Genomic DNA, 27,547 nt, shown 5'->3' on the forward strand with positions numbered 1-27,547 from the left:
GCTGCCTCTCTGTGTGGCAGAGCCAGGATTCCAATCTAGATCTTCTGAACCTGGACCTAGGACTCCTGGCCCATGACGGCACAGTTCAGATGTCTACTGTACTCCAGACCGGTGCCCAGGACCTTCCCTCCCAAGGCCTGGCAGTCCATAAACAAGTTTACAATGCCAAGCACTGTGGGCTAGATGCAGGAGAAACAATGAGAAAGGGAAACAGGCCCTGCATCAAGGAGCATGTCTTCTGCAGGCTCTGGGCCTGTAACGCAGGCTGGTGGGCTCCCAGGCACTTGGTAAAAGGAGAGAATCATAGTCGCTGAGGGTGCAGAGCTCACACTTGTTCTCTGGTCCACTTTGGCTCTGGCCGGTGCTTGGGTCTTGACCCCCACCTAATGCTGGTCACCAGGTGTCAGCCACTGGTCCGTCCTGGACTGCGGTAAGCTATGGGACAGACACAAGCCCTGCCCTCTGTGAACTTACACTGCTCAGGGAGATGACTTAGTACAGGACACAGTGAGAGGCCTCTGGAGCAGGTACAGCCACTTGTGAAACCCTGTGGTCCTCGAGGACAGAGAGGACAAGGTGGCCCCGGGTGGTCGGCCTTGAGCCACACCTCGAAGGGTTCTGTAATGATGGGACCTGGGCTTTCATTGGTGCAGGGACCCCTGAACCCCTTCTCTGTACTGATCCCAGTGCTGTCTGTGGTACCAGAAAGTTACAGGATGGATGAGAATCGGGGCCAACCTGGCTCTTCCTGGCTGTGACCAGCTTGCTATCTACCACACCGTACTGCCTTTATGTTTGGAAAAGGGAAGGCATTTCAAGTGAGGAATGTGTGAGGTGAGAAGGAGCCCTTTGGAAATGGGAAGCACATTTCAGCTCTTCTGTGCCCAAGGTTCCTCTGTTGGCTTTTGGGAAATCAGAGGCTCAGATAAGATTAAGACGGCTTACCCCATGGTGCATAGGTAGGACTGGGTGGAGGACTGGGCTGAGGTCTTGTATAGTCGAGCACCCTCCCCTCCAGAAACGGGCTTAGGATTGTAGATCTGAAGCTGGGAAGGACCTCTGGGTCATCTGGACCATACCCCTCACTTTACAGAGGAAACTGAGGCCCAGAGAAGGGAGGGGACTTACCCAAACTCACATCAGTAGTAAGTGGCAGTGGCAGTATTTGAATTGAGGTCCCCTGATTGCAGAGCCAGGGCTCTTTCCAGGCTACTACCCACCTCTGTCAGCTCTTGGCTGGGAACTTGAGAAAGGTGTAGGGGGTTGATCAAGCAGCGATCCATGATACCTGGGGCCTTCAGGGGAGAGTCAAGGAGAAGGGAGGAATGTCAGAGATGGCCTGGGGGCTTTGACCCTTACTACCCAGAGTTTGAGAAATGAGGAAGCTGGACTAGACTATTTCTTAGGTCTCTTCCAATTTTGATGTCCCTCCCTGCTCCAAATCCTGTGTTCTAAAGGTCCTCCCTGCTCTGACATTCTCTGTTCTAAGGACCTTCCCAGCTCTGACATCCTGTGTTCTAAGACCCCTCCCAGCTCTGACATCCTGTGTTCTAAGACCCCTCCCAGCTCTGACATCCTGTGTTCCAAGGGTTCTCCCAGCTCTGACATCCTGTGTTCAAGACCCCTCCCAGCTCTGACATACTGTGTTCAAGACCCCTCCCAGCTCTGATATACTGTGTTCAAGACCCCTCCCAGCTCTGACATCCTGTGTTCTAAGACCCCTCCCAGCTCTGACATCCTGTGTTCTAAGGGTTCTCCCAGCTCTGACATCCTGTGTTCTAAGACCCCTCCCAGGTCTGACATCCTGTGTTCCAAGGGTTCTCCCAGCTCTGACATCCTGTGTTCTAAGACCCCTCCCAGGTCTGACATCCTGTGTTCTAAGAGTTCTCCCAGCTCTGACATCCTGTGTTCTAAGACCCCTCCCAGGTCTGACACCCTGTGTTCTAAGGGTTCTCCCAGCTCTGACATCCTGTGTTCTAAGGGTTCTCCCAGCTCTGACATCCTGTGTTTTAAGACCCCTCCCAGCTCTGACATCCTGTGTTCTAAGACTCCTCCCTGATCTGACATCCTGTGCTGTAACGGTTCTAAGACCCCTCCCAGGTTGGACATTCTGGGTTCTAAGGTCCCTTCTCTAGTTGTTCTGCTGGGCTACAGTTCTATGATTCTAGCCTTTACTATCTGGAATATCTAGGCTTCTAGAAGCACTAACTTTTCCTGTTTTGGATGGAAGTCACTGTCATTGTCAGGCGCCTCAGTCACGACCATGGACTCTGCAGCTGTCTTGACCCTGCATTAATCGCTCCACACTGCTGTGCTCATGCCTGATTTTAACACTGTTTCTCTCTCCTCCCTCACTGTCAGAGGGTCTGATCGCAGCAGCAGCTTTTCCTCCTCTGAAATTTTGCTTCTCATCTGACTGAGAAACCAGCTAGTCAGTGTTGCTGGAACTATGTGAAACTAAAGTGAGAGTGCTTAGGCTCAGCGTGGTTGGGGCCTGAGGGGCCCTCTCCTGAGAAAAGGGAAGGTGGGGGCTTGAAGGCATGAATTTTGTAGTATCTTTTTGGGCTGCTCGGGGGCCTTGTTAGCTTCCTGCTGGGTTCTGAAAGGAAAGCCAGGGCCTGGAAAGTTGGATTTCTTTTTTATTTGGTCCTTAAACATCTTTGGCACCATGTTGGGGGCCAGGAACTTCTCCCTAACCTGCTGTTCCTGGTGCAATTTGAGCTGCTTGTAGCTAGAGTAGGAAGGAAGTTGAGGAAGGCGAGACGGATCTAGGAGCCTGGGCTCCATACCCACTGTCAGCCATGCTCTCAATAACCCAGCCTAACCAACACAGAAAGGAGCCACAAGATTTTAAACTGGGAAGGAGCCGACACAGATTTGAATGTTCTGTCACTGCCCTGGTGACCTTAGGCACATCAGTTAAGGTCCTCATTTTACTCATCTGTAAAATGACTTCCACCTCTATAATCTGATCTTAGGGAACAGTGCCCACTATTCCAAACCCATTAAGTAGCTATTTCATTTCTGTTCGAAGTCCTCTGGAGAGGGGGAGTTCACCGGCTCCAGAGGCAGCCCGTCTCACATTGGGATCACACTCACCATTAGGGAGTCAGAAGGAGGATGTATGGGCAGCCAAAAAAAGCCAGACCTTGGAGGTGTGGAGGCGGGAATCAGCATGGCGCGCATCCCAGGGCAGTGAAGACGCCAAGCTGGCTCCCCTGGGGAGGACGAGCAGACAGATACCTCCCAGCCCAAATCTTACCCAGCCTTCAAGTTGCAGCTTAGACATTACTTCTGAAAACAAGCCCTCACTGACCCCCGCACTTGCCAGAAGACGTGACTTTCTGGGATGTGCCGGCCTATCTGGTGGCCCTTCCCCTGGTCTGCCTTGTGCTGCGGTTTGGTGTGTTCTGTCCTCCATTACCCTCACCCCACACTGGCCTTTGAGTTCCTTGAGGGCAAAGCCTGCATCTAATTTGAGTGTGTTAGTGTGGAGTCCAAATGTTCACTGACCTCACTGACCATCCAGTTTGACCCCCTTCATTTTATAAATGAAGAGGTGGAGTCCTAGATTCACACAGGCTGTGACTAGTGAGGACAAATCCCATACTGCTGGGATAAAACAGGAAGCAGGAGCTATGGAGGAGTGGCCCAAGGGAGGAATGAAGACCTTGGCTCCTCCTGGATGGCCAGGGGCCCACTGGACTAATTGGAAGATGAAGCAGGATTCTGTAGTCAGAGAAACACGGGCCTCTGACCACTTGGGTTCAACTCTTATTGACTACTGCCCACAGATGAGGTGTTTGACTTTTCTGGGCCTCTGGCTTTTTTTGTTTTGTTAGTTTGTTTGTTTTTAGGAGGGAGAGTGGCCAGATTAGATCATAGGTCTAGGGCTGAAAGAGCCCCTGGAGACCATCGAGCCAAACCTCTCATTTTATAGATGAGGAAACTAGGACCACAAGTCTTATCCAAGGTCCTCTGGATTGTAAATGTCAGCTCTGCAAACAGACACTCTTTCCTAAAGGTCCTCCAGCCCTAGCATTCTGTGACTCAGGGTAAGGATTGACACCGACCTCAGGGGAAGTCACAGTGGGCCCTGCCCTGTGCCCAGTCATCAGCTTCCTCCAGTCCTGCTTCTCACCAAGGTCAGGAGGTGAGGAGGGGGAACTGAACTTTGTTCTCCTCTTCCCATAGACAAGGAAGTCATTCAGTCAGTAAGCATTGATTAAGCATCTGCTTTATGCCAGGCACTGTGCTCTATGCCAGGGATACAAAGAAAGGCAACAGAACCTGCAGACAACTATGCACCAACAAGCTCCACACAGGATAAATTGGATATGATCAATGGATGGAATTAATCAGGCTTCCTTAGGAAAGACTCCCTCTAGAAGAAGGCTAGGGAATGTCTTCCCTGATCTCCAGGGAGGTCAGACTGCATTGGGTACCCCAGAACTCCCAGTGGGCTTCCACATGGAGGTCTAAGTCCTCCCTTCTCCAGGAAGTCTGGTTCCCATTGTACATTCCTTGTGGGCAGAGACTTTCTTTTGCCTCTGTTTGTTTCCTGTGCACGTAGCACAGTATCTGCCTACTGTGTTCCAGGAACTGTTTTAGGTACTGGGGATATAGAGACAGACATGAAGCCGTCAATACCCTCAAGGATTCAGTTCAGGGGTCGTTTATTAATGTGGCTAGTGATGCAACTATGACCCAGCTAAGTGTACAGTGAGGTGGAGGGTGAGGGAGGCAGAGGAGGGGTCCCCCAGGACGTGAAGAGGGACTGAGCCTTTTCAGGGTGGGCATCACGAGCTGGGCAGACATGGGGCTGGCTTTGGGGTCGAGAGGACCTGGGTTTGCCTTTGTTCTTTGCCACTGATTTTCCCGTGTGACCCTGACTGCTAAGGTCTTTTCCCATGCTTCATCTGAGCTGAGGTCCCCATCTAGCCCTTCATCCCTTCGCTGCCCATGTCTGTTCTCTGTTTGTATGGCACAAACTGTCTGACACTTGGGCTTGGCGATGAGGTGGGGTGTCTTGTGGCCAGAGGGGCCCTCTCCCCTGCTGTTGTGGGAAGGAGTGTGCTCTAGTGGAACAAGCCCCAGGTTTGGAGTCCTGATTTCAGGCGGGTCCCTCCTCAGCTCAGGGCAGCTTCTCACTTGGAAAATGAAGGGAGCTGTTCCAGATGATCTCCACTACTTCTCCAGTTTTAAATCTTACTTCTGGGTAAACAGCCCAGACACCCAGCAACCAACTGTGTTCCCACTTCATGCCTGGCTCAGGTGGGAGACTAAGAGGATCCAGCCTCTGGGACCCACCCTTGTGACTGAGAAGGGGAGACTAGGGATGGCATCAGGGTGTCCTCCCGCTGTGAAGGGAGTGGCTGAAGGCCCCATGACTTTCCTCCCAATCCCCTACCTCCTTCATCCTCTGGAGCCTTGACTGGTTCACTGCGAAGCAGCAGCAGCAGCATGTGGTGCCTTGGCTGTCCTGGTGTCTTGGAAGCTGGCCTTCCTTGAACACCCTGCCTCCTTCCACCTTCAGATTGTGCAACAGTTCTTTCTTCTGTGTGACACTCTACACATCTCTGATTCTTAGACCATCCCTGACAGAGAAGAGAAATGGGTATTTTTCTTATCTCCACTTTACAGCTGGGGAAACTGAGACCCGGAGAAGAGAAGCAGCTTGTAGGAGGCTGAAAGGCCTGCATTCCAATGCTGGCCATGCTGTTCTAGGTAACCTTAGGCAGGTCAGGCCCTCTTCTGTGCGCCTCAGTTTCCTCCTTTGCCAAATGAAGGATTTGGACTTGACAGTCCAGCTCTAAATCCCGGGGTCTCAGGACTCCCAGCTCCTAGCCTGGGGCTCTTTCCACTCACTCACACTGCTATATATTGTCTTGTGTCATCCACCCTTGTGTCATGTGTCTAAGCATCATCTCTCCAGCTAGACTATCAGCTCAGGGAGGGCAGGAACGTTGTCTTCTAGCCATGCTTCTGTCTCTGCCAGTGTCTGTACGTGTCATACTTCCCACGTGGTCCAGGGTGGAGCAGAAGGGACTTTCACAAACTTTGCTCTTCCCCTTGTTGCTTTCAGTTGGGTTTTTATTTTTAAAAAAAAGCCTCCAAGAGAGCCATGCTTGCAAGCTTTGGGTGCCAGCCAGTTCCGGGCAGGAGGTGTGGGCGGCTGCTGTGTGGCAGCAGGGGGTGGGCGGATGGGGGAAGGGCTTGGGCTGGTGCAGAGCCCACAACCTTGGGGATGCATCAGGTGAGCCCTGGGTTCCAGAGTCAGGCCTGGTCCAAGCCCAGGCTCAGTCACTGTTCACTGAGAAACTGGATAAGCCAGCTCTCCTCTCTGGGCTTCAGTTCCCTCCTCTGTCCAATGAGAGGATCAGATCAGCTGATCTCTAAGTAAGGCACTTTCTAGTTCTAGCATTTGATGCTCCAAGATGCTTTTCAGCTCTGAATGTTCTATGTTCCGTGTTCTGACCCCTTTGCTCTAATGTACTCTGTTCCAGTGTTCCGAGTTTCAAGGCCCCTTTGGATTCTAATGTTACAGCCTTCTCTGTTAGAGCCCCTTCCTGTTCTGACATTGTAAATTCTAGCTATTCCAGATTCCCTTATCCTATGTTCTAAGGTCCCTCCTGGGCCTGGCAGGTGCGGGCCAGTTTAGTGTTTAATCATATCCTGTCTTATTGTTTTATGACTCTCCTCTCCCCAGCATCCAAAGTTCCATGAGGACCAATGACGACCGAGCAGATACTAATCACTCACTCCCACCTTCACTATTTCATGTGACCTTCACAGCGTCCTTGAGAAGGAGTTAGTTCAAAGGTTATTATGTCTGTTTTACAGAAGAGTAAACTGAGGCCCAGAGAAGGACAGTGACTTGTCCAAGATCACACAGCTAGTCACTATCAGAGGTGGAACTTGAATTCAGGTCTTGTAGTTCTTGGTGCCATCGCACCCAGCTGCCTCCCCAAAAGCATATCTGAAGCCCTTTCTGCCTGCCCCTCAGTGCCAAGCACAGAGTAGATGTCATACAGAAAGATAGTGAGGGGGAAGCCTCCTTTGATGCTCAGGCAGGGATTGGAATGCCAAGCTTGACTGAGGAAAGAATTTATACTTGAACTTGACCGTCTTGTTGGTTGGGTTCCTAGGGTCAGAGGCCAAAGGACCTGATCCCTCAGAGGAGGTGACTGCTGACCATTAAGGGCTCAGGGAGTTCCTTGGCCTAAGGCCAAGCCCAGGTCTGGCTCCTGTGGATATTTTGCGGGGTAGAGGGAAGGATAGTCAGATTTTCTAGGACCTAGATCTTCCCCTGGAGACAAATAAGGGAATGAGCACTTAGGGGTGACTTTGTAAATGGTCATGTTTAAACAAAGTGTGTGGAATGGTCATTATGGAGTCATTCCAGCACTTAACAGTTCATGTATGGTTTGGCTCTCTTGTGTTGTGAGGAGGGGTCTTCTGTCCATTTAAGTCCTAGGCAGCTCCTACTTGTCCTTCAGGGACAGTCCTGCTCCAGGGAATATCTCTGCTATCCAGGCAGGAGACATCAGGGGTCTGGAGTTTCTTTGGGAACAAATGGCTGACAGTGACCTTGGCCCTCGAGGATTAGCTGGGGAGGGTGTGGGGCTGGATACCAAGAATACCAGGCCTATTTAGCATGGAGATGGCATGGGGGAGAGGGAGTTCTCACACAAGCCTCCCTTTGGCCTCGTACCCTACAGCAGCTCTTGGTAGGGACAAGGTCACTAGTACCGGGCATCTGCCCTATACTACAGACTCATTCTGAACTTGAAAGATGTCCCTCAAGCTGTCCCACCACGGCCCCTTGGCTCCTGCATCCCCATTGTGAGGCTGAGGGTGGCTCCCTCCTGGTTGAGGCAGCAGGAGGCCTACTGTCCTATGAGCCAGCCTTCCCCCAGGGGCTGGGGTCAGTGATTAAGCAGGGCCCTGGACCAGTGGGGAGGGTCTCTTCCCCATGACAGTCACTCTCTCCCTGCAGGATGGCCGAACCTCGTTTTAACAACCCCTACTTCTGGCCCCCTCCTCCCACCATGCCCAGCCAGGTAAGAAAGAGCTTTTCTCCTCCTCCCGCCCCTGCTCAAGCCAGCTTTGCACTTAACTGGACAGTCTGGGGCATTGGCTATGGCCTACCAGGGGGAGGGGCTCATTTAGGGGCCAGGGCTGTGGGCCTAGGCCTCAGAATGGAGCAAACAAAACAAATAAAAACCCAGCCCTGGCCTTGGGGATGCTGTGGCTGCCTTGTTGCTGGACTGGAGGAGCTGGGGCTGGCAGGGCAGGGGAGGGTTCTGTCAGGGGTCATTGAGGAGGTGGGAGATGAGAGAGGGCTTAGAACAGCCCTTGGTGGTCCTGCCAGGCAGGCTGGGTGAGGTCGGGGCTGGGCTTCCAGGGGATCCCCTTCAGCCCTTTTGTCCTATCTCACCTTTCCAGCTGGACAACTTGGTACTGATCAACAAGATCAAAGAACAACTGATGGCCGAAAAGATCCGGCCCCCACACCTGCCGCCCACCTCGGTCTCCTCCCAGCAGCCCCTGCTGGTCCCCCCATCCCCAGCTGAAAGCAGCCAGTCTATCATGTCATTGCCGAAGCTGCAGCAGGTGCCGGGGCTACACCCGCAGGCTGTGCCCCAGCCTGATGTGGCCCTGCATGCCCGGCCCGCCACCAGCACCGTCACAGGTAAGGGGAATGTGGCTGCTAGGGGTGATGTTTCTGGAATTCTGGTAGCCGATGTATGAGTCTTTCTCTTTCTCTCTCACCCTCTTGCTTCTCCTGTCTCTCCCCTCACAGGTCTGGGGCTGTCCTCCCGGGCCCCCGCAGTCAGCACCTCTGAGTCCAGTGCTGGCACAGGGACCAGCACCCCTTCGACACCCACCTCCACCAGCCAGAGCCGCCTCATAGCCTCCTCCCCAACCCTCATCTCAGGGATTACCAGCCCCCCCATCCTGGACTCCATCAAGACAATTCAGGGCCATAGCCTGCTGGGAGCCCCCAAAACAGAACGGGGCCGCAAGAAGATCAAGGCAGAAAACCCCTCGGGACCCCCTGTCCTCGTGGTGCCATACCCTATCCTGGCCTCAGGAGAGACCGCCAAAGAGGGGAAGACGTACAGGTGGGAACTGAACTGTAGACTCCCACCTTTCCAGGCACGCTGTCTCCCCTGCCCTGGCCCTGAGTTGGGGGAACCATTTCTTGGTGCCAGGGATTGTGAAACCCCAGTACTGATCACTTTGGGCCACCTGGACCTTACCCCACCACCCATTTCTGTCACCGGGGAATCCCCTGGGAGTAGATTAAGCACACTGCTTGTCTCTTCGCCTGGTCCCTTGTCCAACCAGGCCCCTCAGGCAGAAGGGAATAGGGAGTCTGGGGAACTATGAGCTGGCAAGCTGCATCTTGCTTCTGGGGTTCTGCTTCAAGTCAGAAGTAAGTTTGGCTGAGTAGACGTGGATTGGGCTTTCAAAGAAGTCATCCTGAGAGAACTCGAAGGACAGGCAGGTCTTTTACCTAAACCTCCAGGATGTTCCTAGGGTTAGGGCACCCCACTATGGAATAATCTTACAGCAGTTTCTCCCCAAACCCCACCCCAGCCCACTGTGTGAGGCTTTTGTCTCCCCCAGTGTAAGACCTGTGACCCCATCCATGATGTCTAAACCTGCTCCTACTCCCAAGTGAGTCCTCTGTTCCCTTTTGGGAAATTTGTTTCTTCATGGGAATCAGATCTTTACTGCCTCATATGTGTGTGTGTGTGTGTGTGTGTGTGTGTGTGTGTGTGTGAGAGAGAGAGAGAGACAGAGAGAGAGACCTCCATTGTGTCCTCCCTTCCATGTATGTGAGGTCCTAGGGATCTCTGTGTGTCCCTCCAAGTACAAGGCCCATGTGCACAGGGGAAGAGGAAAAGATGAGGAAAGGCTGCCTGCAAGAGGCACCATTGGAGTTGGACCCAATACAGGCAGAGGTGGGGGGGTTGGGGATTTTGAGGCACAGGGAACAGCTGAAGTGAGGATACAGTGGGGAAAAGTACAAGGTGTGCTTTGAGGGGCAGAGGAGAATCCCCCAGTGATCTCTGAGTACATGGAGAGGAATGACAGGAGACCTACCTGAGAAAGGCAGGCAGTGGTTTCCAGGCTCCCAGGACTAGAGCTGAAAGGGACCCCAGGAGTCATCCAACACAACTCCCTCCTTTGGACATGTGAGGAAATATAGAGATGGAGTGACTTGCCCGAGACCACAGAGGTTGTCAGTGACAGAGCTAGGATTTGGATTCAGGTCCTCCCATTCCAAGTTCAGCACTCTACCTCTCTGCCTGGACAATAAGGAGCCATTGAAGATTCTTGAGTGATATAACCAGATTGATACATTAAAGAAGATTATTCTGGTAGCATATACTTTACAGATATCCCCTTTGATCCTCACAGCAGTCCTAGGAGGTAGATGCTACTGTTATATCTATTTTATAGATGAGGAAACTGAGGCAGACAGAGGTTGAGGTAAAATGACACAGCTATCAAGTGTCTGAGGCAGGAGTTGAACTCAGATCTTACTGACTCCAGAATTAGCACTGTATCTACTATACCATCTAGCAACCTATTCTAGCAGCAAATGAAGGATTAGGGAATGGAGGCACGAAGACCTGTTTGGGACCTCCTTCAGTAGTTCAGGGGGGTCATACCTATGGCCTGCCCCAGGGTGGTGGTGACTGTGGGGCTCGGGAAGAGAGGCCAGGGGATATTGAGGTGGCATTGACTTGCAGGGATTGGTACCTGACTGGATATGAGGCCAGGGGAAAATGGAGATTCAAAGATAACTGTCGTTCCCTTCCCCCCAGGGATGAACATGGGAGTCTGAGTGAATGGTGGTATCCCAACAGAGTTTGCGAAGCCAGAAGGAAGAGCAGGCTTTGAAAGAGAAATAACTCTGGCTCAACACCTCCTGTACGTGAGGTGCCATGGGGTTACTCAAAGGGAGATCAGAGGATTCTCCATCTAAACCCAGAGGAGACCCTCAGAGGCCAATCCCTTATCTCTCAGAAAGACAAGAAAAACGACATGTAGGACAGCCAGTGACTCGCTCAAGGTCCTGATGTCGGGGAGGGGGCACATTATGACTTAGAGAGCTGCAGATTAAGAGAGAAGTCAGGGATAGAGATAAAAATTGGGGAGTCATCTGCATAGAAGCGGGAGGGACTGAGTCTGCAAAGGGAGTGAGTGTTGAGAAGGAAGAGAGCCACTGAGAAATGCCCACATTCCTGGAGTCTGGGTTCACGTCCTTTCTCAGGGACTAGCTGTATGGTCTTAGGTAAATGACCTAACCTTTTTGGGCATTATTTTCCTCATGTGTAAAATGAGAGGTTGGGCTAGCTGACCTCTGCTCTAGCTGGCTCTACATCTAAGCTGTTCTGATAGCTAAGCATCACTAGAGGCTCCTCTGTAGTTATTGATTAGAAAGTGATCGTTGTTGCAGACATGGTAACGTCATGACCTTCTCTAGTGATGACCTGGGCATCTAGGAGCAGGGCGGTGGAAAGTCAGGGGAACAAGGGAGCCTTGGGTGGAAGCTAGTTTAAACATTATCATGGCAGATGATGGGGGTCAGGGCTGGATTTGAGGCAGGTGAAGCCACACTAGGATGGAAGAATCAGGCTGGAAACAGGCCCTGGATGATGTGAACAGGTCTAGTGGAAGTGAGAGAATATAAGAGCTCTGAATGGCAGGTCAATGACAGTGACTGGAGGTGGGTGAAGAGGAAGACTGGGCTGAATTCGAGCACCCTGTGTAAATCTGGGAACGTGACCTGGAAAGGTGTAGATGACAGCCCCGAGGAGGGAGAGACAAGGGCTAGGAGCGTAGGGGAGAGTATGACCAGCTTGCCTGGATCTCTGAAGAGGAGGCCTCCAAAGGGGAGTGGTCTGGGCGCAACCTGCCCTCCTGCCTTAGCCCAGTGGAAGGAGGGGCTTAGGAGGGATGTGGTCCCCTTGGGAAAAGTCCAGGCTTCAGGGCAAAGGGGGAAACATGGTGGGACATGGGGCCAGAAGGAAGGAAACTGTGGTCTCCCGGGACTCTGCCTTGGTCAGACCCCCTCAGGAGCTTTGTTCAGTTGTGTGAAACCCACAAGCCAGAACTCATCCAGACAGTGACCGAGATAGCGAGGGTGGGACCCAGGAGGGTGACGTGAAGAGGGGCCCCTGAAGGAAATGGGAGGTTTTATTCTAGTCAAGAAAAGATTCAGCTGAATGAGATACTGTCTTCAAGTGTCTGTGAGAGAGTTATGCCAGAGTTCTGCCAGGGGCAGGATGAGTGGCAGTGAACGGAAGTCCTGGAGAGGCTGTTTTCTGCTCAGGCTTAGGAAGTTGTAGCTACAGCCCCTCAAGCTCTTTGAAGATGGACTGTTTCCAACATGTCTCCTGGAAGAGTTTAATGAATGCTGGTTGAGTTAAAGTGTTGAACAGCCAGGGCTGCCCTGAAGAGTTGGCTGGACTGCCTCAGGGTGACTTCCCGTCACTGGGGGGGATCACCAAGCTGATTCTGGAGGATTCCTTGTCAGGGCTGTGGAGGAGGGGAGGGGCAAGGGGACTCAGATGTCATCATGCTTGATGGCACAGTCTAGGGAGGTCGGAGAGTTTGAAAAGAGACCCTAGAGGAGGGGTGAACTGCTTCCTTCCTACCCTCCCCCGTGGAGCCTGCTCACCTCACCCTCCTACCCCACCTCATTCCCGTAAGTACAGCTCACCTTCCTCCAGGGAGAAAGCCAGTGGCCATCTCAGGTATAAGGGCAAAATCTTTTTATCAGCCGCCTTTGTGTCCTCATGCCTGCCATAAAATCATGGAATCTCAGAACCTCAGAGGGCATCTGACCCACCTCAGCCTTAACTTGGAGACCTCTGGTGCCCTGGAACCCAGCTTCTCCCTAAGTATTCTCAGGTGTGAAGCCTCTGTATCCCTAGAGCTGGGAGGCCTACACCCCCTCCCACCTTTCCCCCAAATGTGGGCCCTGCCTTCACTCAGGCAGTCAGTAAGCTTTTATTAAGTACAAACTATGTGCCAGGCACGGTTATTGTGGTTTGTCCTTCGTTCTCCAAGAGGACCTTGATATCATGGAGGTGATGCCATGACATGCAAGTGAATTGGATTTAAGTGAGGCAGGGCTGTGCAAAGTCACCAGCCTCACTTTCTCCTCCAGAGCCATCTGGGTCCAATGGCCAGATATAGATCAGGATGACTAGAGATGGCCCTGTGCCAGGCACTTTGTTAAGAATTGGAGATAAAAAAATCCAATCCCTCTTTTCAAGGAAGTCTCCCTCATTGTTTAAGCCATTGCGTAAGTGAGCTGTGTACAGGAGAGATTGGAGATAAAGCCCAGAACTAAGGGGGGGGGGGGTGAGGAGGGACTTATAGAAGGTGGGATTCTAGCTGGAGGAAGCCAGGATGCAGAGATGAGGAGAGGGAACCTTCCAGGCATGGGGGCAGCCAGGGGCATGGGGTCCCAGAGCACGTGGCAAGGTGAAAGGTGTAGGCAGCCTGGAGAGGGGAGAGCTGTGGGTGCCCCCCCAGGCATAAGGTCTGCTTCTGTGCTCCTCAGGTGTAAGGTCTGCCCCTTGACCTTCTTCACCAAGTCTGAGATGCAGATCCACTCCAAGTCGCACACAGAGGCCAAGCCGCACAAGTGCCCGCACTGCTCCAAGTCCTTTGCCAACGCCTCCTACCTGGCCCAACACCTGCGCATCCACCTGGGTGTCAAGCCCTATCACTGCTCCTACTGTGAGAAATCCTTCCGCCAGCTCTCCCACCTCCAGCAGCACACCAGGTGAGAGGCTGAGGGCCAGAAGGGAGCCCCCTGAACAGATGCTGGCAGGGCTTCTGGGGGGACAAATGAGGCGGGGAGAAAAGGGAATTGGCCTCGAAGTCCAGTCCTGGGCTCCATCCCATGAGCTATCTCATGGACGCTGTGTTCCTGGACCAGTCATTGGTGCCTCAGTAAAAATGAGGAGGGTTGGACTTGGGGGTCCCTTCCAGCTCTGAAGTCCCTGCTCCTCTGACCCCATAAGTGCTCTGTGAAATTCAAATCCATCTGTCTCCATTGGGCGAGGAGTATGCCCGCCTCATCCCAAATTCTCGGCCCTCTATCCTAGGAGCCCTTGGGCCAGACTGGGCCATTCCTTAGGGGTGTCAGAGACCCAGCAGAGGCCCACCAGCCAGGCCTGAGGTAGACAGGCTAAAAAGATGAAGACTGTCACCCCCAGAGAGTCCGTCGACCAGAGTACAGGATCACCCCTTGAATTGCAGGGCCTGGAGCAAAGGAATTTGACAAGTGTGTCCTCTATGACCTGCTGGGGGGCTGTAGTTGTCAATTCTCTAGCATAGTGAGGGACAGGAAAACAGAAAGAGATGGAGAGGGACCAAGAGACAGAGAGGTAGAGATCAAGGGAAACAAAAGAAAGACAGAAACGGAGAGCAATAGAGGGAGGCCAGGCATGTAGTTAGAGGAGGAGGAACAGGTTTTTGGTGGCTTTCTGGCCCCTTGGACCCCAGGTCTCTCCTGGCTTGTGAGGGAATGTTAAAGCTATCTAAGACACCTCCTCATCTTTAGGCTGGGTAGCCGACATTTGGTCTCCTGTTAGAGGGTTGGTGGGGTCCTGGAGGAGGCCCCAGAACCTATGAAGGTGAGAAGGGGTAACAGCTAACTGCAGAAGGAAGGATGGACTGACTGCTGTCTAGGGCTTCACCATCCATCCCAAGACTGGAGTGAGAGGGCAGGAGCTGCTGGTGGGGAAAGGGGATTCCCCAGAGCTGGTTGTGACTCCTATCCAGCCTCCAGTTATATAACAGCTGACATTTTTAGAGAACCCTTCACACATGCCTCACACCTGCCCTGTCTTTTAGCCCCATTCTAGAGGTGAAGAAACTGAGACTTCCGGAGGTCTGATTTAACAGCTAGTGAGAGGCAGCATGGTGTAGCTCCCCAGCCGAGGCAGCCCTCCAAGACTGCTAGTTGCAGAGGTGTTGACATTCATTGGCAGAGGGAATTTGCTCAGTCGGGAGTGTTTTCTATCAATGAAATCGCAGACCTTTCCCTACTGAAATTCAGACTTCTCCTGTCTCCACACCCAGGGCTTTTTCTTCCACACTGTTACGTTAGGATAGCCTCACACACTTGAGCTGGGATCCTGCCTTCTCTTCCTCTGCCCAGGACCCACAGTCCCTGGGGTGGGCTGGCCTGGGCAGCCAGGAACCAAGCCTGGAGCCTCTGGCTTCCCAGCCGCCATCACCACGGAGCCCACCGTTGTGGAAGCCAGACCAAGGCTCAGCCAGGCCTGCTGGTCAGGGAGTGCAACCCTGGAAGGGGAAGGAGGGAATTGAGGCTCCACCCATAGCCTCCCAGCGCTATACTACTAGTATTACTAGTACTACTAGTACTACTACTACTACTACCACCACTAGTAGCTAGTATTTATCTTATGCCTAGCATTGATCTAAGCACTTTTGCTTTGAACCCCAGGAAACTGAGGCAGACAGAGATTGACTTGCCAGGGTCATACTGCTAGTAAGTATCTGAGGCCAGATTTCAGCTAAAGTCTTCTGGACTTCAAACCTACCACTCAGTTGCCTTTCTTTTCCTCATGAGACACAGTACTGCAGTTGCATCTGGTACCCCAAACCAGGGCAAGGCAGCGAGACTTCCTTCATTTTCTTCACCTGCTCATGCTGCCCAAGGTCCTATTAGCCTTTCTAGTGGCCATTTTACACTACCCCTGAGGTCTCAGAGGCCTGGCCATGACCCCTTCATCTAGTCCAGCTCTTTCAGTAAACAGACGGGGAAACTGAGGCCTAGAGAGGGAAAGAGACTTGTGTAAGGTCATCAGCAAGGTCTCCTGCCTCTCAGGCCAGGTTTGCCCTTCCTTTGCAACACAGATGTCTTAATTAAGTTAAGTTATTCTAACCAGAGGACTCCCTTATGACTGAGGTACATACACTGCCAGGGTCTATGCTCTCTCTCCAGAGGATTTGTAGTCTGAGAAAGGGATGACAGGCTTATAAATTTAGAGCTTTAAGGATTCTGGGTCATCTGCACCAGCCCCCTTACCTCACAGGAAGCAAACAGACTCAGGTACTCTCTGTTACCTGGCATTACACAGGGGGTGAATAGTAGAGCCAGGATTTGAACCCAGGTTCTCAGGAGATGGATCTTTTTTTTCACCACAGTTCCTCCCTGAGGTATAGGTGTTACTTTTAAAAACTGAGAAAGAATAAATCCTCTGGAACATTATTCTCCTTCTGGGAGCCTTGGCTTCTTCCCAAGGGGCCCCAGCAGGGAGTCCTGGAATCCATGAGCTTACAAAAAAGCCCACAAAATAGGCACCTTGAATACCACTACTGTTGGGCAGGGGGTCCGAAAGGACTTTGATGTTTAAAAAGGTAGGAACTGCTGCTCTGCCTTATAGACCCTGAAACAGAACTCCTTTATCCAGGTAGATGGTGGAAAACATGTTCCCCAAAACATCTATCTGTCTCCATGCTGTTCAGTAGTTTTGTTTCAGTGCTTTAGAGGAAGGCAGAGGTGGTGGGCTCATCACAGTGGCAGATGATATAAAGCTGAGAGAAGCAACTCAGACACTGGGTTCTGAACAGACTGGAATGTTGGGCCACATCCGAGAAGATAAAATTTTATAGGAGTCAATGTAAAGTATCCTTGGGTTCATAAAATCAATGGCACAGATGGAACAATCGTCATAGTAGCATCTGCATGGCACTTGAAGATCTGTGAGGCACTTTGTGAATATGATCTCATTTGATCCTGACAATGACCCTAGGAGGAAGGTGCTGTTATTATCCCCATTTTACAGAGGAGGATACCGAGTTTGAAAGAGGGAAATGACTTGCCTAAGGTCATACAGCTCCTAAGCATGACAGCAGGATTTTAACTCGGGTCTTCTGGACGTCCACTCACCATTTAGTTGCCTTTCTAATAGGGACTTATTCAAGCAAGATCTGGGGGGTGGGGCACAGGTTTTAAGAGACTGCAAATCCACAGGGAACCACCTTAGTAACCAGCACTAGAAGGAGCTAGGGTGATTTTCTGGCGCATCAGGAGAGGCACCTGGAATATAGATATGCTTGACTCCCAAGTTCAGCACTCTCCACTGTGTTTTGGTGTCTCTGGTCAGGCCTGTACATGAGTGTTTGAAGAGATGCCACATGGGGAAGGTCAGTCAGTATGCATTTCTTAAACACCTCCCATGTGCCAGGCCCTGGGCTAAGCACTGGGGTACAAGAAGGAGCAAAAGACAATGCCTGTCCTTCAGGAGTTTGCGGTGCGGTGGAGGAGGCAACTTGCAGATACTGAGATACGAAACAAGCCAACTGCAGGGTAAATAGGTAACAGTTGAGCAGAGAGAAGGCACTACAGTTAAGGGCTTGGGGAAGGCTAGGAGGTGAGGTTTTAGTTGGGACTTAAAGGAAGCTGGGGAGGTCAGTGGTCAGTGCTCCAGGCATGGGGCAGCCAGAGAAAAGGCCCTGGAACCGAGAGGTCGAGTGTCTTGTCTGTAGGATGGTTCAGAAAGAATGGAAGAGCACGTGAGGGGTGAGGGGGTGTAAGGGAAGGTCTAACTCAGGAAGATGTGAGCCTCCCTTCACTGCAGGTTCTTAGGCAGAGGCCAGGGATGTCGCAGGGACCATTACAGTCAGGGAGGAGCTGCGTGAGGGGCCCTCAGAAGCCCGAGGTCTCTGTCTGGCTCTGAGATTCTGAGATTCTGGATTAAAACACCCCCAGGAAGAAAAAACCCCCCTCCCCGACCCTGGGATGAGGTGAAAGCAGACATCAAGTCTTAGCAGACTGACCCACAAAAACCTAGCAGGGGCCTGGTGTGTTGAAAGGAGACACAAGACAGGTGTCAGGCGCCCTCCTGCTTTGAAATCTCTTCTTTGTAAAATATTCATTCTTGAACTGAATCAGGTTCAGATCACGACTGGCAGGTGGGCCCTCTGCTGGTCGGAGGGGCACCTCAGGCATTTGTCACTGAGAATATGTACAGAGAAACAGAATCAGAGAAGCTGGATGGATGAAGGTTCCAGAATCAGCGTGGGTATTGGGGACAGCGATCAGGTCACCTAGAGGAGCTGTCTGTGGGGTCAGTGGTGTCAGTGTGCTGTAGGTGACCACGTTGAAGGCATAGGAGTGTCCATGAAGTTATTGACGGTACCAGGTAGGAAAGCCAAGTAGATCCAGTGGCTGGCCCCTGGCCCCACTGATACCCACGTCAGCATCTGTCCATCATCTGTCAGTAGAAGCAGAGGGAGCCCTCCCTCTGAATGCTCAGGGCCAGAACTGCAGAAGACCATAAACGAGAGTCATGCAGGATGAGTGGCATTCATGGGCTCACAGGTCCACTGGCCACCAGATGGCCAAGGAAAAGAGAACAGTGGTAACAGCAGCCAGAGTAGGGGGAGACTCCAAAGACACCAGTCACCTCAACATCTGTCCATAGCCTTTTACTCTTCGGCCAATTTTCAGTGACTTGGATGAAGACATAAATGGTGTGCTCATCACATTTGCAGATGGCCCAAAGCCTGGAGGGACAGCTTACATGTTATGTGATAAATGGAGCTGGAAACTTTGTCAGCTGGGTCCTGGGGCCAGTCAGTCAGCAGGGTGGCTTTTGCTCTATCCTTCAGTCCAGTTCAAGGGGCCAGGGTCTGGAGGGGATCCCAAGGGAAAGGGGCCACAACTGCTGCCCCTCTGGAGCTCAGAGTCTGGCCAGGGCTAAATCTGTGGGAGAGCAGGCTGGAGTGGTAAAGATGAAGATCCCATGTAGGTGAGTACAGTCAGGGGAGGCTTCCTGGAAGAGGAACGCTTTGAGCGTAATCTTGAAGGCTAGGTGGGCTTTGAGTAGGCAAAGGACGGATGTGAGCAGAGAGGCTGAGTATGTGAAGAGTGTTTGGAAGAGACAGCTGACCCACTGGGACTGAGAGCTTCTCTGTGGTTACCTTGTGGACAGCATGGATGAAGGCTAAAAAGTTAGGCCTTTATCCCATAGGCCATGGGCAGTTTGGGGCAAGGGAGGGATGCTATGAGAGGTGGGCTTTAGCAGACTCTAAAGGGGATGTGGAAGGCAGGGAGGCTGGTCAAGAGGTTAGCTGGTGGGAGATGGTGAGGGCCTAGGCAGGGCTGTATGTGTCTAAATCTGTGTGTATGTAAGTGTGTCTGGATGTGTGTAAATGTATCTGGATGTGAGTATGGGTGTATGTGTGTCTTGAGTCTCTGTGTGTATGTGAATGTGTCTGGATGTGAGCGTCCGAGTGTAGATATGTGTGTGTATGTGAATGCATGTCTGAGTGTCTGGATGTGGATGTCTGGATGTGGGTGTGTGTGTCTGAGTCTCTGTGTATGTAAATGTCTGGGTGTGAATATCTGAATATTGGTGAATGTGTCTGCATGCGAGTTAATGTGGGTGTGTCTCAGTGTGTCTGCATGTGGGTGCTCCTGGGGGTGTTGCGGAGGGGACATTGAGGATGCCATGGTGGGGTGGTGGGGTGCATGTGTGCTGAGCATGGATTTAACAACTCTCCAGCTCTGTGCTCTCCTGGCCCACCCTGGCCTGGCTCGGGGCTCTGGTGGGCAGGTGTGCCCTTGCCCTCAGGCAGAGAGGAGTGGCTTGCCGGTTCGGTCCCAGCTTTTGGGCAGCCCGCCTCACTCCCTGCCCTGGGCACCATTGCAGAATTCACACTGGAGACCGACCGTACAAGTGCCCACATCCCGGCTGTGAAAAGGCTTTTACCCAGCTCTCCAACCTCCAGGTCAGTGGCCGGGCCGGCCTGCGGGGGTGCGGGGGGTGGAGGTGGAAGGGCTCAGAGGGGGCGGGAGGTCAGGGGGGGCATCAGCACCGGCCCGGGGCCCAGGCGGCTCTCCGGTGAGCCCTGCCCCCTTCCCCCCCAGTCTCACCAGCGACAGCACAATAAAGACAAGCCGTACAAGTGTCCGAACTGTTACCGCGCGTACACAGACTCCGCCTCCCTGCAGATCCACCTCTCCGCCCATGCCATCAAGCACGCCAAGGCCTACTGCTGCAGCATGTGTGGGCGCGCCTACACCTCGGTGAGTGAGGGGTGGGGGCGGGGGAGGAGCTGCCCAGCCTCGAGCCTGTGCCCAGGGGCCAGCACGTGGAGCCGTAACTAGGGCAGGGCAGTCGGGGCTTTGTCTGGGGCAGCAGAAACTTGGCAGGTGCGGCGGTAGCATCGCCCCTTCCCTGGCGGCTGCAGCCCAAGAAAGAGCCCCTCCCCGGCTCCACTGCTCCAGGGCCCCGGGTGGGTGGAGGTTGGGGTGCCAAGGAAGGCGCAGCTCCCAGAGACGGCTGCGATTGTCCCCAGGGGGCCGCGATTGCCCCCAGCACCCCGCTTTGCCCGCGGGCCTGAGAGGGAGGCCCTAGGGAAGGGAAGGACGCCCCGAACGTTCCCCCAGCCCTGCCCCTCTCTCCCTACAGGAGACCTACTTGATGAAGCACATGTCCAAACACACGGTGGTGGAACATCTGGTCACCCACCATTCACCCCAAAGGACGGAGTCTCCCGGCATCCCTGTGCGGATCTCGCTCATCTGAACCCAGGGCCCCACCCCGCTCTGTGCCCCCCCCCAGCCTCCCCAGGCAGGGGCACCGCCACAAACCCGATCAGACCCCCACCCGAGGCGCCGCTCTCCCGAACCACACTGCGTCCAGGGGCCTGGGCCCGCCGCCAGCTCCGCAGGGGGCCCGGCTCGTTCAGTCCGGTTAGCTGCCGCGAGGCTCGGAAGCGTTCCCCAGCCCTGGAGCCCGGCCGGCGGGAGCGGCCACCGGGGGATTCCGGACAGTTTGGTGACATCCAAAGACGATTTCAGAGCACTTTGAACCTCTCTCTGTTGGGTTGTCTTTAGTTCACCCCCCTCCCTTCATTGGGTTGGTTTTTTTTGTTTGTTTGCCTTTCTTTCTACTTCCTTTTTAAAAAAATAACAACAAAAAAATATTTATTGGCCAAGAAGTTGGTGCTGCTAAAATGGAAAATCAAAAGGAAAATTGGACAGATGGACACGGAGAGCCACAGGGTGGGGGCCTCTCCCCTTCTGCTGGGCCATGCCCCGGGGAAGCACTGGGCAGAGGGAAGAGGGAGGGAGATCGATCACAGAGACCTCGTGGAAATGACCCAGGGGAGAATTGTAGCCCCTGAATGGTTCGGACTCCGGAGTTGAGGGCCAGAACTGGAGTGAGGAGGGTCAGCTTAGCTGGAGAAGCCTGGAGGAGGAGTAGGGGCTGCCCCATGACGCAGATCCCCAGGCTTCCCTCCCCCAATCCCAGAGGCAGATGGGACAAGTGGGGCCCAGTCCCTGGCAGCCATGGCACCCACCCAGACAGACGGCCAGGTCTTCCACAAGAAGCCAGAGGTGGAGAGAGGAGACTAAGAAAGGGGCTTTTTGCCCCAGACCTCCAGGATCAGGTTTTCCCTACCCTGTCCTAAGAGTAACTTTCCTGAAGAGGAGACGCAGGAGAGAGGTCTTGAGCTCCCATTAGTGTGGGGCTTTGTGAGGGCCCTCAGTCTGCCCACCAGCCCCTCCCCACCTCTCCTTAATCGACAATGGTGCTCCCCGGGTTCCTGTTCCCCCTGGGCCCTGTAACTACAGTAGAGAGTGTTCCGGTCTACCTCCAGTGCTGGCTAGGATGAGAATATTCCTCTACCTCTCCTGACATTCCTGTCTGCTCTGGGCTAGGGCTGGGACCAGCACCTGGCTGGGGAGGGTGGATGGGGAGAGACAGGCAGAGTGGACTCTAGATGTCTGAGAACAAAGCTGGGCCAAAGCCAGGGAGGAGTGGGGATTGTCAGTCAGTAACATGAGGGCATGGGACCCTCCCTGACCTCCTGCCCAGCCTTCTAGAAATGAGCCCAATCACATATCCTCTCTTTCTACAGTGAGGACTTACGGAGTCCACTTTCCCTTTAGCTGTGCCCATCCCCCCACACCAGGAAAGAGCTGGGCCTCTCCAGGCTGGGGAACAGAACCCTAATCTTGGAGAGAATGTTTGTGTGTCTTCCATGCCAGGGTGAGGTCAGGATAGGCACAGGCAGCCAGGCCAGGTCAAGTTCCTGAAAGCTCACTAATCAAGTGGCCTGTGGCCATATTGCAAAATGTGGAGTGACTTTCCCTCTAGGTTTAGGTCCCCCACAGGCACTGGCGAAATTCAGGCCTGAGGACCCTTTGAGTCCCCAATCCCAAGGAGGCTTTGGTAGGATAGCCGTGAGGGGCCTCAGACTGTTGGGGACTGACAGGGAAAAAGGGCTGGGCCTGCCTGGGGGTTTGGAGTGGGGTGGCTCTGGGGCCTCGGACACTCAGTACCTTCCTCAGCATAAAGCAAACAAGAAGAATTCTAAGTCGCCTCCTCTTACCCAACCCGATAACAATGGCACTTATCACCCTGTGCTGTGGCCTAGGCCAGAGAACCCCTTCACCCCATCCCCAAACCTCCATCCCTGCAGGGTCCCTCAGGGGTGGAGGGGCACTGAGGAAAGCAGCCAGTCAGAGGACTGGCGGTCAGCCCCAGCACCCCCACCCTGATCTGAAAGCCATTCGTGTCTCCCCATGTATATAGGATCCATGTACAGAGCCCGGAGAAGCCCCAACAACCCCCTCACCAGAAAGGAAAAAAAAAACCTAGACAAAAACTCATCTATATCTTCTGTATCTTTAAGTTCCGTTCTGAATATTAACTGTGTTATTTTTATACACTTTTTAAGCCTTAACAATGTCATTGTTTGACCAGCTGTTCGATGCCCTTTGGTTCCACGTATTTTTCACTGGGTTCTTTTCCCTTGTTTCTGACTCTTTGATGTTGTATGATACTCAGTATTGTAGCCTTTTTGTCAGCATGTTAATACCCTGTAAATACGCTCTGACACTCCTGTTAACACCCCCTTTTCTTTTGTCTATGGAACCTCCAGGCCACCGAATTTAGATCTAGTTCCCTTACTACGAAAGAAAAACGGTTCCAGAAGTTTGACTCTTTGTCCACTCTCAAGACCTGGCATTGCAGGGCCAAGGAGGTGGGACCTCAGAAGGGAAAGTTTGCATTATGTTAAAAAGAAAATTTTTTTAAAAAGCAAAATGTGGGGAAAAAAAACTAATGAAAAAATTAAAAGCCCTATGCTCTTTGTATTTCTCTGTTGTGAAAAAAAAATAAAACTGTACTACGACTGGGAGACATGGCTGTCCTGGTGTGATCTGTGAGGAGGTGGCTCCAGGGGCTGTCCAGAGGAGGGAGATTGGGGACCCTTTCCTGTCTCCTGCCTTCTTTTTTCCCAATGACTTATCATTCTCTAGGCCCAGGGATATTATAGGCTTGAGGATGCAGGTGCAGAAATCTCCCAAGATCATGGCCATATTATCATAGGCCTGAGGATACTGGGGCCTCAGAGATACTTCCTGGGCTTGGGGTCCCCATGGGTAGCAGAATTGAGGACTGAACCATCCGCTGAGTGTTCTTAGGCAGGTAGAGGGGAGAGGTTGCTGGCGTCGGTAAAACAAGCTTTCATTCCCCTTGCCAAGATGAGGGCAAGTCACTTCTGCCCTCGGTGCCAGTGTCCTGTAAAAGAGCACCCAATTCATTGTGAAACTCAAACCAGTGGGTATCAATAAAGCATTTGAAAAGCATTAGCCTTAGGAACTGTCAGTCACAGAGCAGGGACCATGCTTTGCCATATCCCTTGCTCTCTCCAAGCCCTTATCCAAATAGAAGGAGCTCATGTGCTGGCATTTCTGATTTCCCAAAATTGATGGTGCCCCCACCCTTGAGAAGGCAGGATCCCTTATAGGGAAGAGCTCTTCAAGGAGATCCCACAATCAAGCTTGTACTTTAGTGATCTGAGACCTGGGGAAGAGGAGTCACTGCCAGGACAGGGGAGTGGGCTAGACTCCTGGAATAGGGAGTGAGGAGCAGCCCTCTGGCAACGGAGGAGGCCCTGAAGACAGAGACGTAGCCCAGAGCCTTAAGGGGATTGGGGAAAACTTTGGTCAGAATGGCAGCTCAGACCCAGGAACCTGGAAAGAGGGAGGGGATCTCCCTCCTCTCCTTGTCCCCTCCCAGTGCCACTAGCCCAATCCAGACCCTCCAACAACTCTGAGGGAGGAAGGAGCTCTGGACAGCAGACCCTTGGCCTCCTATAATTTGCTTTCCCTTTTGTCTTTGTGTTTCCAGCACCTAGGATAGAAACTGGCATGTTGTGATGCTTAATCAATACTTGCTGAATGACTGATTGCAATGTCCGGATGAAGAGAAAGGCAAGAAATTAGACATTTTCTTTTTCCCAGAGAGCCCTGTTATCTGTTCCCTAAATGAGTCTCTTGTTCAGAGTGCCATGCAAGGAAGAAAGGTGGAAGGAGGTGGCGCCCTGCGGAGGGGTCTGTATTCTGATGCCCTCAGGTAAGAGACCTCCCTCAACCTCATTCTTGGGGTTACACACAAGTGTCACAGCTCCTGACATGTTCAAATCCCACCCCAGGTTCATCCACTAAACCTCTGATCCTGTTTCCTTATCTGCAATGAAACATTACAGCCCCTTCTAACTCCTATTTATGAACCTGTAAAACCAGGATTCTGCCCTACTCAAATGGTATCACAGAATGGAGGTACCAAGGAGGTGACAGAGACAGATGACCTCTGGGTCATCTAGTCCAACCCATTTCATCACCAGATGATACTGATAGTCTTTCAACAGGGAGTCTACCAGTCATCCTAGCAACTGGCACAGTTCCTCCTGGAATTGTAAATTCTATCATGTTCTTTATGATTATCAGACTCAGCTCTGCTTCTCTTTTCAGGATGATCCTGATTCCAAGCACCGAGACTTGTGGACCTGACCAATTAATAGTAATTTGAATATTAGTTACCATTTAAATCGTACTTTAAGGTTTGCAAAGCACTTTACATGTATTCATTATATAGCTTCATTATATAGCTCTGAGCCCCCATCCACTAGTGAAACTGCCTTCCTCCTGACTTGCTGTATTTCTGTGAATACTAGTTATGTGACCTTGGAATAATGGATTAGCTCTCCACATATATAGATGTAAGTGCTTGAAAGCTATCTACAATTTTTTTTTTTACTCAACATAAGAATGATAGGCAAAGTACATGATAAGAAAACAATACATAATAAAATAGTAGCTACCTGTTAGCTACAAGCAAACTGTCCTCCTAAAACACAGACTGGACTTGGACTCAAGAGTCCCAGAAACTGTACAGTTTAATATATAGAACTCTCTATTGCCCTTTCCTTTCAGACGGGCAAAAGAGGGACCACCCAATGCTTAACTTGTTAAAGAAGGAGGCAACAATGACGGAAGAACTGGTCCTAGCATGGAGGGCACAGGAGTTGACGAGGCATTGGGTGGACTTGGGACCTTATCTCAGGCCAGGGGGTGGAACTTGGCCCTGGATGTCTTGCTGCTAGCAGGTACCTCCAAGCTTCTTGTAATTGGAACTGGTGCATTTCTGAGCAAAGTGAATGTATTCCTTGGCCAGTCCTGGGGGGAGAAGTCTGCTGCTCCAGCATCTCTGAGCTCTGGACTGTAGCTGCTTCTATTCGGGTACTTCCTCTTTCACTCCCTCAACTCCAAAGCCCCCAACTATCCCACTTCTCGTTGGAGTTAGGGTCCCTTCTCAAACTTTTCTGGGTCTTTCACTCTCTATGATTAGCTCCCTTCTCCCTCCAGGACAACAGGGTTCTAGCACGTACCACAGTTCTCATATACTGTGGGTTCTCACCCTTACCACAAACACTACACAGTTTGTAGGACCTGCCCACAAACTCTAGCTTCTACATACTCTATGGTTTCCTTATACAATCCATGACTTCCCAAGTTCACTTTGGCGCCATACACACATTTGAGCTCGTATGTCCAAAACATGGTAACCAGGGTGACCAAAAAGATTTGACAAAGGTCAAGCCCAGCAAGGATCCTTTGAAGAATCTGAGGATGTGCCTTCAGAAGAGAAGATGTAGGGGAGATCTGGTAGCTCTCTCTAAGTATATGAAGGACTATCCATCCCGTGGAAGAAAAATTAGATTTAAAACTATAGATTTAGAGCCAGGATAGACCTTAAATAGCCAGCTAGTCCAATCCTCTCATTTCGCATATGAAGTAACTGAGGCATGGAGAAATTAAGTGTTTTGCCCAAAGTCATACATCAAGTTAGTAAGTGTCTGAGGTTAGATTTGAACTCAGATCTTCCTGATTCTAGAGCTAGTGTCTTGTCCACTATGCCATGCTGACCCTATTTGTTATGCTTGGCCTCAGAGGGAAGAACTTGGAGGGATAAGTGGACATATATAGGCTCAATGGAAAGAATAACTTCCTGATAATTAGAGCTATGGGAAGTGATTCTATGCTGCCTCACCCCTACCCCCACCTTCCTATCATTATGTGTAGCATGGCTCTCACATTCACCATTATATGCCACGGCTCACACATACCCCTCTACATGCATTTACTATGACATGCCATGGCTCACATATACCCCTCTATGACTCTGTCACACATTCTACGAGTCTCTCCCAAATCACAGTGAGGTACCCAATTGTCTCCTCTCCTATCTCTTTACTGTCCCATGTATGATTGCTTCCACATACACCATGGCTACCCAAGCTATCAAAGGTCTCATCATCCCACAGATACACAGATGACACAGGGTGGTTCTGTCCCGCACCACAGTTCCAACATCAACCACAGCACCCTCAAGCACAATTGCTCCCACATCCACCACAGGTCCCCCAGTAGAAGACAATGGTTTTCCCACAAACCATAACACCCCACCCCCACCTTTGCTGTAAGACCAGCTCCACACCACCGCTTCCACCAGCTGCCTCCTCCCCATACCACAAACCATTGCTCCCACATATCTACCACTCCTTTCTTACCTTCTGAGGCTTCCCCAAAGGCTCTTCCACATAAACCACGATCTTAGTTTAAACTCTTATCACCTCTCTACTAGACCAGTGCAAGAGCTTTCTAACTGGACTCCCTGTCTCAACTCTCTCCCCTCTCTAGCCCACCCAACCTCCCCTCAGCTGACAAAGTGATTTTCCTATCTACTCAGTATGTATCTTGCTTATATCTATTTAGGCAGCTGGGAAAAAAGAATGGAACTGTTATTAAATGTCTGTTGATTGCCTTGCACGGTGCTAAGCACTTGACAAATATCATCTTTGTTCCTCATAATAATCCTGTGAAGCAAGAAGAAACTTAGGCAGACAGAGGTTAAGTGACTTGCCCATGGTCACACAGCATTAGCTGAGGCTAGATTTTAACTCAGGTCTTCTTGACTCCAGGTTCAGCACCCTATCCACTTGACCACTTAGATGTATGTCTTCTACCTGCCCACTTACTCCTTTTAAAGTAAGCTCCTTGAGGGCAAGCGTTGGTTGCTGGGGATGGAAGCTCAATTCCATGTGGACAGTCTCGGGCGGGTAAAGGTGGGAACTTCTAAATCTTGGAGTTCTCACGAGGCCCCCCATAATA

At 51.9% G+C, this 27,547-nt stretch overlaps 1 protein-coding gene across 5 annotated transcripts in view; it reads left to right on the plus strand.

Annotated features, from left to right (window-relative positions):
• Positions 1–23,229, plus strand: part of ZNF362 (zinc finger protein 362) — a 40,336-nt gene extending 17,107 nt beyond the window's left edge. For 4 of the 5 annotated variants that reach the window (XM_072609682.1, XM_072609684.1, XM_072609681.1 and 1 more), the window contains 7 exons: positions 8,000–8,063; positions 8,449–8,695; positions 8,807–9,128; positions 13,595–13,819; positions 19,728–19,806; positions 19,946–20,104; positions 20,490–23,229. In XM_072609682.1, coding sequence (XP_072465783.1) covers positions 8,001–8,063; positions 8,449–8,695; positions 8,807–9,128; positions 13,595–13,819; positions 19,728–19,806; positions 19,946–20,104; positions 20,490–20,606 — 1,212 coding nt within the window. In that variant the 5' untranslated portion in view covers position 8,000 and the 3' untranslated portion in view covers positions 20,607–23,229. The remainder of the gene's footprint in view (positions 1–7,999; positions 8,064–8,448; positions 8,696–8,806; positions 9,129–13,594; positions 13,820–19,727; positions 19,807–19,945; positions 20,105–20,489) is intronic. The other variant, XM_072609683.1, reaches the window with a different exon arrangement.
• The last annotated feature ends 4,318 nt before the right edge of the window (positions 23,230–27,547 follow it).

This window comes from Notamacropus eugenii, chromosome 5, assembly GCF_028372415.1.
Source record: "Notamacropus eugenii isolate mMacEug1 chromosome 5, mMacEug1.pri_v2, whole genome shotgun sequence".
Lineage (NCBI taxonomy): Eukaryota > Metazoa > Chordata > Mammalia > Diprotodontia > Macropodidae > Notamacropus > Notamacropus eugenii.